A 14,557-nucleotide genomic window follows, 5' to 3' on the forward strand; every position below is an offset into this window, starting at 1 on the left:
CTTATGTGGATCCTGAGAAACTTAAAAGAAACACATGGGGGAGGGGAAGGAAAAAAAAAAAGAGGTTAGAGTGGGAGAGAGCCAAGGCATAAAAGACTGTTAAAAACTGAGAACAAACTGAGGGTTGATGGGGGGTGGGAGGGAGGGGAGGGTGGGTGATGGGTATTGAGGAGGGCACCTTTTGGGATGAGCACTGGGTGTTGTATTGAAACCAATTTGACAATAAATTTCATATATTAAAATAAATAAATAAATAAATAAATAAATAAATAAATAAATAAATAAATTTTTATTTATTTTTGACAGAGAGAGAGAGACAGAGCATGAGTAGGGGAGGGGCAGAGAGAAGGAGACACAGAATCTGAAGCAGGCTCTAGGCTCAGAGCTGTCAGCACAGAGCCTGACATGGGGCTTGAACCCACAGACCGTGAGATCATGACCTGAGCCAAAGTCAGATACTGAACCGACTGAGCCACTCAGGCGCCCCAACTTGACAGCTTTTTATACAGAAAAGATTCTCAGGAGCATAATCTACCATAAGTGTAATGTAAATCAATAGAAATGGTTCCTGAAAACAGTGTGGAGGTTCCTCAGAAAATTAAAAATAGACCTACCCTATGACCCAGCAGTAGCACTGCTAGGAATTTACCCAAGGGATACAGGAGTACTGATGCATAGGGGCACTTGTACCCCAAGTTTATAGCAGCACTCTCAACAATAGCCAAATTGTGGAAAAAGCCTAAATGTCCATCAACTGATGAATGGATAAAGAAATTGTGGTTTATATACACAATGGAATACTACGTGGCAATGAGAAAGAATGAAATATGGCCTTTTGTAGCAATGTGGATGGAACTGGAGAGTGTGATGCTAAGTGAAATAAGCCATACAGAGAAAGACAGATACCATATGTGTCCACTCTTATGTGGATCCTGAGAAACTTAATAGAAACCCATGGGGGAGGGGAAGGAAAAAAAAAAATAGAGGTTAGAGTGGGAGAGAGCCAAAGCATAAGAGACTCTTAAAAACTGAGAACAAACTGAGGGTTGATGGGCGGGTGGGAGAGAGGGAAGGGTAGGTGATGGGCATTGAAGAGGGCATCTTTTGGGATGAGCACTGGGTGTTGTATGGAAACCAATTTGACAATAAATTACATATATTAAAAAAAAATGGTTCCTGAAGTAGCTAATAAAAACTGAAGCTGCATGAATAAGAATGAAGTATCTAAATCAAACATTAGAGAACTGTGCACTGGTCCTACCACATCTGGAACATTGTAATTAGTCTGAAGCATTACATTGTTACCACCAGCACCCATATACCCAGAACATCTGGAGAAAACAAATCACGTTCTTGTGAAACACAAATGTGTGGCTAGAAGAAGACATAAGGCAAGAAGCATCCTGTGTGTGTATTCATAACACTCACTCTGTATTTTACACAAAGGGCACCAGTGAGGGTAACACAACAGTACACAGCACCTAGCATTTAGTAGGTGGCTCAATAAATACCTGATGAAAAAGGAATATAAAAAATTAGATTACCAGAAAGCAATAATTATCAATTCTAGATGCACATTAGAATCACTAGGGATTGGAATATTAATACCAATGCTTAATTCCCATATTATTTTAAAAGCTTCCCAGATGATCATCAAATGTAACACGAGCAAAGAATTTAAAAAAAAAAATATTTTTTAACTGTTCCAGGCAGAATACGTTTTAAGTAGAAAAATAAAAGCACTTTCAACAATAAAACATGCTGACTCAAACCATTTATTCATGAAACATTTACATTTGTGCTAGGGAACATAATCCAGACCAAGATGAGTGTGGCATAGCATCTGCCTTCAAGACCATCAAGTTTAAGAGACATAGCAGTGAAATTCTAGTCACTGGCTATGCTCAGACAAAGCTGTCAGAGCTCAATTTAATAAAAAAAAAAAGCACCAGCATGAGAAGTTATAAGACTAGGTTTGAGTCTTGGCTCTGCCAATAGGCAAACTGAATGATTTTGGGCAAGTCTTTTATTAACATTGTGAACCTCCAATCACTGATCTTTAAAAAAAAAAAAAAGGAGTAACATAATCTCTAAGGTTATGAAATGTTTAAATCTATGTTTAAAACAGTTTCACTAAGAGGGAATCAGCAATTAGTATTCTTTATAATCCAAATGTACAATTCAAATCAGCATATGAAAAACACTCCTGGATGGGAATACCTCTGGACAAACACTCTTGAAATGTTTAGACAGATGACCTTACCTTAACAGAATAACAAATTTGCAAAATATATCTTAAAAACCTTGAAAATATAAATCCAGCTGTTTTTAAGTACCTAAGCAAAGTGAAATTTCTTCCATATTAGTCTGGATTGCTTTTTATTCAAATAATAGTAGTAAATGTCTTTTTAAATGCAAGTCTAAGATTTTTTCCTAAAAAAGAAAAAGAATACTACCATAAAATGATAAATATCTGACAATATCTAGAACATAAAATTTGTTTCTGTAAACTTTTTAAAATGTTAAATAAGTCTTAAAATATAATACTCTCCATTGGTAACTGATCTAGTAAATTAGGTTTTTAAGAATCAAAATAAAGAACTGTAAAAACTTTCATGAGACTTATTAAAAGAGAATGGGATGAGGTCACTATTCTCAAAGAACTAGATTTAATTAAAGGGAAGTAAATTTAAATTCTAAATACGGAGAAATTCGTTTTTAAAACAATTGGAGCTATTCAATTAATAGAAGAGATTGGCTTTAAATCCTATGCTCCACATTACTAGATGCTTTTAAACTAAGGTCAGATGATCCTCTATAGGAATGACATAAAAAGAGTTTATTATTAAGTGAGCAGCTATACTAGACTACTAATACAGTTCAGTGAACTCAGGATTCTTTTAGCTCTCCAAATCACATTCTTTTAGTGTACGGACACTTTAAATGAGTATTTCTCAAAGAGCCATTCACATCATCTGTATAAGAATCACCCAATGGTGCTCTTTTAAAATGTATATTCCTCTGCCTCAAAACTTCCTACCTCCTCCACCAGACATAAGAAATCCAAAAATGTGACTCTGTTACAAACTTATACACATTAAAATCATTTAGACTATGCCAGACAGAACATCAGTTAGCTTTAGATGTGTCCTACAAAGATGCCAAGAAAAGAGAGCAGAAACAATTTTACAAAGTCTTATATAGTGTTTTATCGTTACCTGGTGTTCCCCATTGCTAGGTGCAAGATGAACTCAAAATGACAAGATTTAATTTTTAAGTTCCTATCCTAAACCACTAGCTAAATTCTTTTTTTTTTTAATTAAAAAAATGTTTTTTATTGTTTATTTATTTTTGAGACAGAGAGAGAGCATGAGCGGAGGAGGGGTAGACAGAGGGAGGGAAACAGAATCCAAAGCAGGCTCCAGGCTCTGAGCTGTCAGCACAGAGCCTGATGTGGGGCTCAAACTCACAAGCTGTGAGATCATGACCTGAACCAAAGTCAGACACCCAACAGACTGAGCCACCCAGGCGCCCCAACCACTAGCTAAATTCCAAGTAATTTTACAGGAACCTATATCCATCCTTTTGAGAAACTAAATATAGTATGGAGTTATGTCATATAAATGACATATTTTAAAATACCTTCTTCATCAGAGTCAAAGAAAGCTGTGATTCTAGAGAATGCATAGATAATTCTTAGATACTTAATAGACATTCAAAAAGAAAAAGAGCCTTTCTTAAAGGAGATTGAGGAAAGTTTAAGTGTCTGAGAGAGTATCTGACCTGACTAAAAGAAAATATTGCAAAGAACCTTGGTAACTAAATTAAATCTAAGAAATGTATCATCTATATGAATATGTATTTGGAAAAAGTAGATTTAGAAGTAAGCACTTTTGAGGGTAAGAATAGCAGCCACTGCCATATTTACCAGGGGCAATATGATTTGGAGGGTAACTTAGTAATATTTTTCAAAACTGCTAATGCATACTTCTTTGCCTGCAATTCTACTTCCAGGAATTCATCTTAGTAATATATTTTACATGCATAAATAATAAATATAAAAAGGTCATTCACTGTAGCATTTTGGCAGTGGCAAAAAAAAAAAAAAAAAAAACAAACAACACCCTACAAACAACCTAAAATTACCACAACCTAAAAATGGTTAAATAAATTATGATATATTTATACAAGGAAATATTACACAGTGAGCCATGAATAATGAGGAAATTCTTTACATCCTCAACATGGAAAAACTTCCAAGATACATTATTAAATGAAAAAAGATGCAAACAATATGAGCTGTTATCATCTATTCACATAAAATACAGAATAGAAAAGAGAAGAAAAGGGAAAGAATGTATTCATTTATTTCTATAAGCATAAACTATCTTTGGAAAGAAAAACAAAAAACTAGTAACAATGAATGCCACAGAAGTAAATTGGGTGCCTGGGGCACTAGGATGGGAGGGAAGCTTTACTGAAAACCCTCCTGAATCTTTTGAATTGTGAATCAAATAATGTATTTCCTATACAAAGAAAATAAGGTTAATATTAGAAAATTAAAAAAAAGAAATAATCATTTTCCTTTTTACAATTTATTAAAGCCAAACAAAAATAGGAAGAAAATACAGAATCTTATATACACATGGAACTGAAAAAGTTTTACCTTTAAGAGAAATTTCTAAGAAATGGTATATCTAAACAAACAAACAACAAAAAAAAAAAACCAAGAAAAAAATACAAGAAATAGTACCACTAAAAACAAAAATTTTACCCATGTGAGGATCTAAAGCTTGTACATGCAACTGTTATTAAAAATGGTAAGCAAAGAAGAACCAAGTAACAGTATAATTTAAAGTGTTTCACAAGGGAATTAAAGTTTTGCAATACCTAGGGCTTTATGAAAACTATAAAACTGAGCCCCAAAACTGTTTATTGAAATAATGCCTGAAATAACCATTCAAATATAAATACAGCATTCTGTAATACCTCCCACCACAGAAAGAAGTAAATTGCTAATTCACGTTATTTATCTTGTGCTCTAGCTACTTCCTACTCATTTGACCAATTTAAAGGATCCAGATCATAACCAAATGCATGAAAAAGGTAGGAAAAAACCCAAAATGGGCACTTAATATTTTTTTCTTATTTCAAGGATAACTAAAGACAAACTTTTAGATTTGAGAAGGTCAAGGAAACACCTTTTTCTAAAAGAAAAGGAAAAATAATTAAATATTGTGCAAACAAAAGTATAAGTTCAAGGTATAATGTATCTAAGGTATAATATATCTAAGTGGCTAATTTAAAATATTAATTTTTCTCCTCCTGATAAGAAAGCAGAAGTCATATTATACTGAGTATGATTATAAGCTACCATGAAATGAAAATCTCAACAAAACAGTGAATGTGTTTTTTACCTTAAATAAAGGCTCAAGAGTGAAAAACTCTGGTTTTACACTGATTAATATATTTACTTAGTAAAAGAGGTCAGGAGGTACTGAAATCCCACTCACCAACAAGTATACTGCTGATATAAACTGGCTGTATAAAGTGACTCAGCAATGCTCCCTGTACACCAAGCACTTCCCATCTTGTCAATTTGTCACTTGAAGACATACTGCTTACTCTATTAACAACATCTGCAGGACAGTAGATAGTCAGATAAATTTTGCCTTCAACAGCCACATGGAGACTCAGCTCTTCATTGGCTTCAAATGCAGATATAGAATGTGGATTAAGACGCCTAGAAAAAGAAAAGTTTTATCCCTTTAAAAAAAAACTGTGGAATATTACTCAGCCATAAAGAACAAAATCTTACCATTTGCAGCAACACAGATGGAGCTAGAGAGTATTATGCTAAGTGAAAGTCAGTCAGAAAAAGAAAAATACCAGGTGATCTCACTCAGACGTGGAATTTAAGCTCAATTAGTGTTTTAACAAAACAACTGAGCAAAGGTGAGAAAGGGTGGGGGGGCAAAGAAAGAAACAGAATGTTAACTGTAGAGAATGATGGTTACCAGAGTGTAGGTGGATGGGGGGATGGAATAAATAGGTGATAGGGATTAAGAAGTGCACTTGTATGAACACTGCATGCTGAATGGAAATTGTGAATCACTATACTGCACCCCAGAAACTAATATTACACTGGAATTTAAATTAAAACTTTAAAAAATCTTTATGTACTTAAGAACTGGGGGTGGGGTGCCTGGGTGGCTCAGTCGGTTGAGCATCTGACTTTGGCTTGGGTCATAATCTTGTAGTCCATGAGTTCAAACCCCACATAGGGCACTGTGCTGACAGTTCAGAGCCTGGAGCCTGCTTCGGATTCTGTGTCTCCCTCTCTCTGCCCCTCCCCCACTAGTGCTCTATGTCTCTCTCTCAAAAATAAACAAACATTAAAAAAATAAAAAAATAATAAAAAAAGAACGGGGGTCATCTGGGTGGCTCAGTCAGTTAAGCATCTGACTCTTGATTTTGGCTCAGGTCATGATCTCACAGTTTGTGAGTTCAAGCCCACATCGGGCTCTGTGGTGACATCGTGGAGCCTACTTGGGATTCTGTCTCTCTCTCTCTGCCCCTCCCCTGCTCGCACATGCATGCTCTCTCTCAAAATAATAAATTTTATTATTTAAAATAATAGAATTTTTTTCAGACATGTTTAACTTGCCAGTGTTCATTTAATTTCACGAACAGAAATAGATGCAAAACCAAAGCAAGGTAGGAATGGAGTAACATAGTTCTACAAGATTAATACCAAACATAAATTAACCATATTTAGAGCTTCTGGCAAAGATAAATTCTTTTTACTATCTTTGTGTCCCTTAAAATCAAATGAATACCTAATTTTTGTTCCTACCACAGTTCCTAAGTTATTTTCTTTCTCTGTATGAATATTTTTTTAAACTACAAAGAGAATGAAAAAAAAAATCCTGACAATTTGTGTTCAAGATCTTTTCCAATAAAATGTGTTAAAAAATGTAAAATAGTTTTTCTTGAATTTTCCCTCCAGGAATACTCCTTGCCCTTGTTTTCAAAGGTATAACTGTAAGAATTTTTAACAAAATATTAACCATTATTATCTCTATATGGTGAGACTTGAAGTGAATTTTGCTTTCTCCTTTGTGCGTGTCTGTACTGTTTAAATTTCTGATGCTACCCATTCATCAAGATAATGAAGTTTTGGCCACAGATCGACCAGAAAAGCAAACTGCATTTCTTGATTCTGTAATAACATGTGAAGAGTGCATAAATCCATGCTTCCCTACTGTTTATGAAGTCTTCAAACTTGAAAGGAAATTTTCAACAGCATAGAAAGAAAGTGGTAAGGTAGAGGAGATTAAGTGGAGGGGAGGGAGAAAGAATCTGTGGCCTCTAGCTAGCCACAAATAACACCTCAAGGCAGAGGGAGAACAAGGATAGATACGAAGTTACTTGTTCTATTGCTGTTATGTATTCAGAATATATGACATAGACATCCTCACTGCTTTGAAAAATAACTTCCATAATACTTACAATTGTGACTTAATCTGGGCTGACCCTTTAGGCAACTGGTTCATATAGAGATAAATGTTGACATTCTGTTTGAGAGTGAGTAGATTAGAAGCTGCCTCTGTACAAAATACTGATTTTTCCATCATAGCAGGATTTTTGCTGTAGAAGAGCAGAAGTTGTCTATAAAAGTACCTAAAATAAAGGGGTTATAACTTTACCAAGTAATAGAATTTTTAAATTATATATCTTAAGTATCATATCTATATATGTGTTGTGAGCAATGTCTCTCCCTATGTGTTGAAAGTTTTGATACCTGATAAGAGCTCCTAAAATAACTTTAATCTTTTTTAATGAAGAGTTAAACTGTATGAGAACTCCTCAGCTGGAGCCCAGTCTGCCATATGATTTGCCTTAAAGCACCATTCCTTGACTACCACTCCACTCATTTCACATTTGAGTCTGCAACTGTCATATCCTGCAAAATACACATTTCTCCACTGATTCCTCCTTTTCTCACAAGTTCTGTTCTCAGCCTCCTGCATGAGGTGTCAATATTCTGTCTTATTTCTATTTCCTCTTCCTGCCAAAACAGACAAACAACTGTGGTTCCTGTTTCTTAGCGGTTGTGAAGACAAAAACACAAGAGTACAGAACAGTACAATGAAAACCGTAAGTTATAGAAGTGAAACGATCTCCTGAAAAACGAATACTAATCAAATCAGGAGACAAATATTATTTTGCTTATTAAATAAAAAACATGATTTTAGTACTTCCTTCAGAAATAATGAAAAATTAAGCACCAGTATATAACAAGGCCAAGCATGGGAAGACATACACATATCAGATAATTTTAAAGAGGTCAAATAATTCAATAAGCACCAATGGGGATTAGAGAACAATGAGTTACATTACCTTCACAAACTTCCCTAAAACTTATCTTTTAAGATTATAGGATTCTTTCCTTATAATTAGAGATACATGCTTAAGTTTTTTAGACAAACTAATGTCTAAATATGTTTTCAAATACTCTAGCAGAGAAAATACCACCAACAAAAAATGAGGATGCAGAGATTAAATGCAGAATGGTGATAACTGGGGACCCCTGGGTGGCTCAGTTGGTTAAGTGTCCTTCAGCTTAGGTCACGACCTCATGGCTTGTGGGTTTGAGCCCTGTGTGGGGCTCTGTGCTGACAGCTAAGAGCCCGGAGCCCGCTTCAGATCCTGTCTCTCTCTCTCTCTACCCCTCTCCCACCCATGTTCTGTTTCTCTCTCTCTCCCAAAAATAAATAAACATTTTAAAAAGTTTTCTTTTTAATTAACAAAAAGGAAGCTTATAACTGGATATGCTGATCATTGGATATTGGTATGAGAATGCTGATAACTGAATGATGGAACTCATTATCCTATTCTCCCTAGTGTTTGAATATTTCCACAAAAAAGTTTTATAAAAAGTAAGCTTAATGTCTTAATGGAACCAAAATCTGGCAGACACTGGAGAAAGTAACACATTTCTTACTTTTCATGTTTTCATATGAAGGGACTTCCAACGAGTAACCTTCCTGACTGCTCCCTCCTACCTGCTATTACCTCCTTTCACAAGGAGCAGAGTGACTGATGAGTTTGGAAGAAGAAAGTAGGCCTCCTCACCTCAGCCCTTTTCCTTCTCTATTTAAAAAAAAAAAATATTTATTTATTTTGAGACACAGAGAGACAGCGTGAGTTGGGGAGGGGCAGGGAGAGAGACTCGCAAGCAGGCTCTGTGCTGTTAGCACAAAGCTTGATGTGGGGTTCAATCTCACGAACCTTGAGATCATGACCTGAGCCAAAATCAAGAGTTGGACGATAAACTGACTGAGCCATCCAAGTTCCCCTTATTTCTCTTTAAGATCTGCCAGCCTATACAAACTTATAGTTATAAAATAAATAGGTCAGGGGATGAAAATATAGCATAGGGAACAGAGTCAATAATATTGTAATAATTTTGTATGGTGACAGATGGTAACCATATTTGCTATGGTGGTGGTGGGTGCAGTGAGTGTTGCAAACTAACATGCAAATAGTATAATACTGTACATGTCAACTATATTACAACTTAAAAAAAGAATACCTTATCTATATTCTGCTATATAGTAAACTTTGCATAGACTTCATGAATGGAAACTTATTGTTTTCTGGCAATACTTTGGGTAAATATGGCTAATTTAGGGGTGAAATATTACCAAGCCAACTTGGTCCAGATCTAAAGCTATATACTCTTAATTACTTTGATCAGTGATAAACATGTCATATTAAAAAAGTTGCAGGACTCTTAAAATGGACTCATAAGGTCTTGATAATAGAAGCCACTAAAATCCACAGATTATAGACACTGCAGTTACCGTAAGGTTTTCAAAAATGACATGGAAATAATCAGATGACCTGCATAAGGAAAAGAATGTCATATCCATGGCTCAGTGATTTGTAAATAAAGACACTGATATGTGGTTACTTTGGGCTGAAAGCATTAATGTTTGATAGCATTAAATATATTTGTCACCTTACCTAAGGAGAGACCTTCTTGCTGTAACAACAGCGTGAGTATCGTGCAACACTCTTCCATTTGGCTTAATGCACTGGCTATAATTGTATTCACCTGTGCCTATAGCTACAACTTCATGCTGTCCAGCTGAAAGGAAAAGGTTAAGAATAGGTTATTTTCACCTCCATCTTACCTATGTTCAACCTCTACCTTACCATTTTAAAGTTACTAAAATATATTGACCAAAGAGATGCAAAAATTACACAATTTCAAGTAAGAGTTTGAGAGTCTTCTAAGAACTAATTTTTTAATAGTTCAATAATTTCAATTAAAAATTCAGGTATTTTATGATAGTTCATCTAAACTTTTACTACAATCAACAGAATCATTAGATATCCTTAGTTTGAAAACTTCCATCTATTTCTTCTACATCTAGATTTGTTTGGCTTACTAGAGATTTCACTGGCCATTCTATTTCTGCCTTAAACAAGTTATCTACACATAGTGGCTCCTTTTTTCTTAATATACTCAAACTCTCTACAAATAAAATTATAGTTTCTGTTCTACTAAAACTGCTTTTTTAGAGAAACAAGCACCTTATGCTTTTTCTAACAGTTTTTCTCCATTTACTTTTTGCTGTACCTCATTTGAGATTTCCTTGAAACTCTATGCTCAAATTACACAATTCTTTTTTCCTTTCACATCCTATGAGGCCTTTCTATAGCCTAGTCACAAAGCTCACTGCTCTCTTTTCTCTCGATACTCTCTTCTGAACATTGTGCTTTTTAAATCTTTTACCTCTGTTGATGATTTCAAAAAATCTCTAGTCTTAGTCTTTCAAAGTTCAATTTCACATTTGCAAATACCTAAAGGACTTTCATTAATTCAACAAAAGCAGCTGAGATCCTACCAAGTTCCAGGTGCTGAGGTTGATGGTAAGAATAAAATATTGAGCAAGATATGCCCTCATGAAGCTTCTAATAGGAGAGACAGAAAAAAGACCAACCACAAACTGTGATACGTGCTTTGAGGAGAAAAAATATGGGGCAAATGTAAAGAATGATTACATTCTTAATGTAAGAAAAAGTGCATTTCGGGAGGAGGGGGGGAGAGGTTACCCTATGCAAAGTAGTTGCAGAATCCCTCCCTATGAAACTGAAATTTAAGTTTCAGTATGAGGAGTGAGCAACATGAGGAGGTAAAAGGTACTGGAGTTAAAAGACAGACCAGTACAGCTGCTCCAGTAAAGAGTGAAGGGAATGGCATAAGATGAGGTTAGAGAAAGAGGCATCATAAAACATGCTAAGGATTTGTGGATTTTACCCAGGAGCTGTGGTGAAGCTACTGAGGTAAGGAAGTGAAAACCGTATTGGGTTACATTTTAAGATCACTCCTTTATGTGGAAAATGCTATATGTAGGGTCCAAGAAACTACAGATCATGACTTAAGACTCAAATAATGAAGGGTAGTTGGAAAAAGAATAATCAGATCTGAGATAAAGTTTGTGGATACAACAGAACTTAAAGAAAAAATTTGGGTCTTAGGGAAAGAACTTAGATTTTCGTCTGTCTTATGTCATTTACTGAGATGGAGAAAGCTGGAGAAAAGAAAATAAGACAAGAAAAATAAATTATCATAAATGTAGCTGTTCCAGGAAGGAGTGGATGGTGTATTATATAGAGTCAGTGTAAGTTCTGGAATGGTGATGTAAAGTTTTGAGTTATAAAGGGCAATAGGGTAGCCAAGAAGTCAGTTTCTATTGCAACTCTAACTTGACCTGCCATATTTCAGGGAGATGCTAGTTTGATAATGCAGGAAAAAGAAGGGAATAACCCAAAGAAGGTATTCATTAAGATGTGCGAGGGAATGAAACCAAAATTTAAGCGAAGGAATTGGCTTTATGAGAGGGCCTGCCTCCACTCTCACAGTAGAGAATATGAGCACAATTGCAAGGAAGTACACAGAGTTGGTGGAAGAGGATGGAAGGAAGTTTGGATTTGAAAGCTTCTTACAAACAAAATTAAAAATTATGAGGCAAGGCCAAAAGCTGAAAGCAAGGATGGAAAAGAGGATGTAGGGTACTTGAGGACAAAGAAAAGTATGAAACAGCCATTCCAGGGAGTGTGTGACACACCCTACTGGAGACACAGGCTGGCCGGGCAGTGAGGAACACCATTTGATTTTCTAATACATTTTAAGTAGGCATTGACTGTACGAGTTACTCCAGCAACAGGTACTTAATTTTACTTAGGCTTTCCCCACCCCATATTTGCAATCATATTTCTAAAACCAGACTTATTATTCTCATTCATGCTATTCGCTCAACTTCACATCAGCTTCCAGATTCCCGTGTATGTGGAAACACCATTCCCCTATGTAAACTTGAAATGTTGTTTTACTCATCTCACTTCATTTATCATTTGTCACTCCATCTTATCGCATCAATTTCTAAAAAAATATTATTTTCTTTCCCTGTTCATACTTATCTCAACTCTAAGCACCTCCATCATAACCATCTAATTTATGATTCCCTAATTCAGGTACAACTGTGTAGTATTTTTAAAAAGTTGTTGGCAATTATTGCTTAGACATCAACTTATTTTAATTATCACAAATATAAAGCAATGTTTTCTTAAATACCAAGTACTTTGCCAAATAGTTTACTTACAGTATTATACCTAATCCTAATAACTCTATGAGGTAGAGATTGTTATAACTTCTACTTTTAATTAAAAGAAAACTGAAGCAGAGAGATGTTAAGTACAAAATGTGCCCAAAGTCATTTAAGTCTCAGAGCTAAGTCTGATGCTGTTTCCAACAATTATAGTACAGTATCAATCCCTGACCAAAAATCTTTCACCACTTACTATCTATATCTCATTAAATCCAACTTCTGATTGGATTTTATTTTTTTTTTCAATATATGAAATTTATTGTCAAATTGGTTTCCATACAACACTCAGCGCTCATCCCAAAAGGTGCCCTCCTCAATACCCACCAACCACCCTCCCCTCCCTCCCACCCCCCATCAACCCTCAGTTTGTTCTGTTTTTAAGAGTCTCTTATGCTTTGGCTCTCTCCCACTCTAACCTCTTTTTTTTTTTTTCCTTCCCCTCCCCCATGTGTTTCTGTTAAGTTTCTCAGGATCCACATAAGAGTGAAAACATATGGTATCTGTCTTTCTCTGTATGGCTTATTTCACTTAGCATCACACTCTCCAGTTCCATCCACGTTGCTACAAAGGGCCATATTTCATTCTTTCTCATTGCCCTGTAGTACTCCATTGTGTATATAAACCACAATTTCTTTACCCATTCATCAGTTGATAGACATTTAGGCTCTTTCCATAATTTGGCTATCGTTGAGAGTGCTGCTATAAACTTGGGGTACAAGTGCCCCTATGCATCAGTACTCCTGTATCCCTTGGGTAAATTCCTAGCAGCGCTATTGCTGGGTCATAGGGTAGGTCTATTTTTAATTTTCTGAGGAACCTCCACACTGTTTTCCAGAGCGGCTGCACCAGTTTGCATTCCCACCAACAGTGCAAGAGGGTTCCTGTTTCTCCACATCCTCTCCAGCATCTATAGTCTCCTGATTTGTTCATTTTGGCCACTCTGACTGGCATGAGGTGATATCTGAGTGTGGTTTTGATTTGTATTTCCCTGATAAGGAGCGACGTTGAACATCTTTTCATGTGCCTGTTGGCCATCCGGATGTCTTCTTTAGAGAAGTGTCTATTCATGTTTTCTGCCCATTTCTTCACTGGGTTATTTGTTTTTCGGGTGTGGAGTTTGGTGAGCTCTTTATAGATTTTGGATACTAGCCCTTTGTCCGATAGGTCATTTGCAAATATCTTTTCCCATTCCGTTGGTTGCCTTTTAGTTTTGTTGGTTGTTTCCTTTGCTGTGCAGAAGCTTTTTATCTTCATAAGGTCCCAGTAATTCACTTTTGCTTTTAATTCCCTTGCCTTTGGGGATGTGTGGAGTAAGAGATTGCTACGGCTGAGGTCAGAGAGGTCTTTTCCTGCTTTCTCCTCTAGGGTTTGGATGGTTTCCTGTCTCACATTCAGGTCCTTTATCCATTTTGAGTTTATTTTTGTGAATGGTGTGAGAAAGTGGTCTAGTTTCAACCTTCTGCATGTTGGTGTCCAGTTCTCCCAGCACCATTTGTTAAAGAGACTGTCTTTTTTCCATTGGATGTTCTTTCCTCCTTTGTCAAAGATGAGTTGGCCATACGTTTGTGGGTCTAGTTCTGGGGTTTCTATTCTATTCCATTGGTCTATGTGTCTGTTTTTGTGCCAATACCATGCTGTCTTGATGATGACAGCTTTGTAGTAGAGGCTAAAGTCTGGGATTGTGATGCCTCCTGCTTTGGTCTTCTTCTTCAAAATTACTTTGGCTATTTGGGGCCTTTTGTGGTTCCATATGAATTTTAGAACTGCTTGTTCTAGTTTCGAGAAGAATGCTGGTGCAATTTTGATTGGGATTGCATTGAATGTGTAGATAGCTTTGGGTAGTATTGACATTTTGACAATATTTATTCTTCCAA

General features: G+C 35.8%; 1 protein-coding gene across 6 annotated transcripts in view; it reads right to left on the bottom strand.

The window, feature by feature from the left end:
* The window catches only part of ADAD1 (adenosine deaminase domain containing 1), a 106,960-nt gene that overhangs the window by 74,187 nt on the left and 18,216 nt on the right, over nt 1–14,557 (bottom strand). For 4 of the 6 annotated variants that reach the window (XM_015074606.3, XM_015074604.3, XM_027063914.2 and 1 more), the window contains exons 7-9: nt 10,033–10,156; nt 7,513–7,683; nt 5,514–5,743 (exon numbers count right to left, since the gene is read on the bottom strand). In XM_015074606.3, the coding sequence (XP_014930092.1) occupies nt 5,514–5,743; nt 7,513–7,683; nt 10,033–10,156 (525 nt within the window). The remainder of the gene's footprint in view (nt 1–5,513; nt 5,744–7,512; nt 7,684–10,032; nt 10,157–14,557) is intronic. The other 2 variants (XM_053216992.1, XM_053216993.1) reach the window with 1 other exon arrangement.

The sequence above is a fragment of the Acinonyx jubatus genome, chromosome B1, assembly GCF_027475565.1.
Source record: "Acinonyx jubatus isolate Ajub_Pintada_27869175 chromosome B1, VMU_Ajub_asm_v1.0, whole genome shotgun sequence".
NCBI classification, from domain to species: domain Eukaryota; kingdom Metazoa; phylum Chordata; class Mammalia; order Carnivora; family Felidae; genus Acinonyx; species Acinonyx jubatus.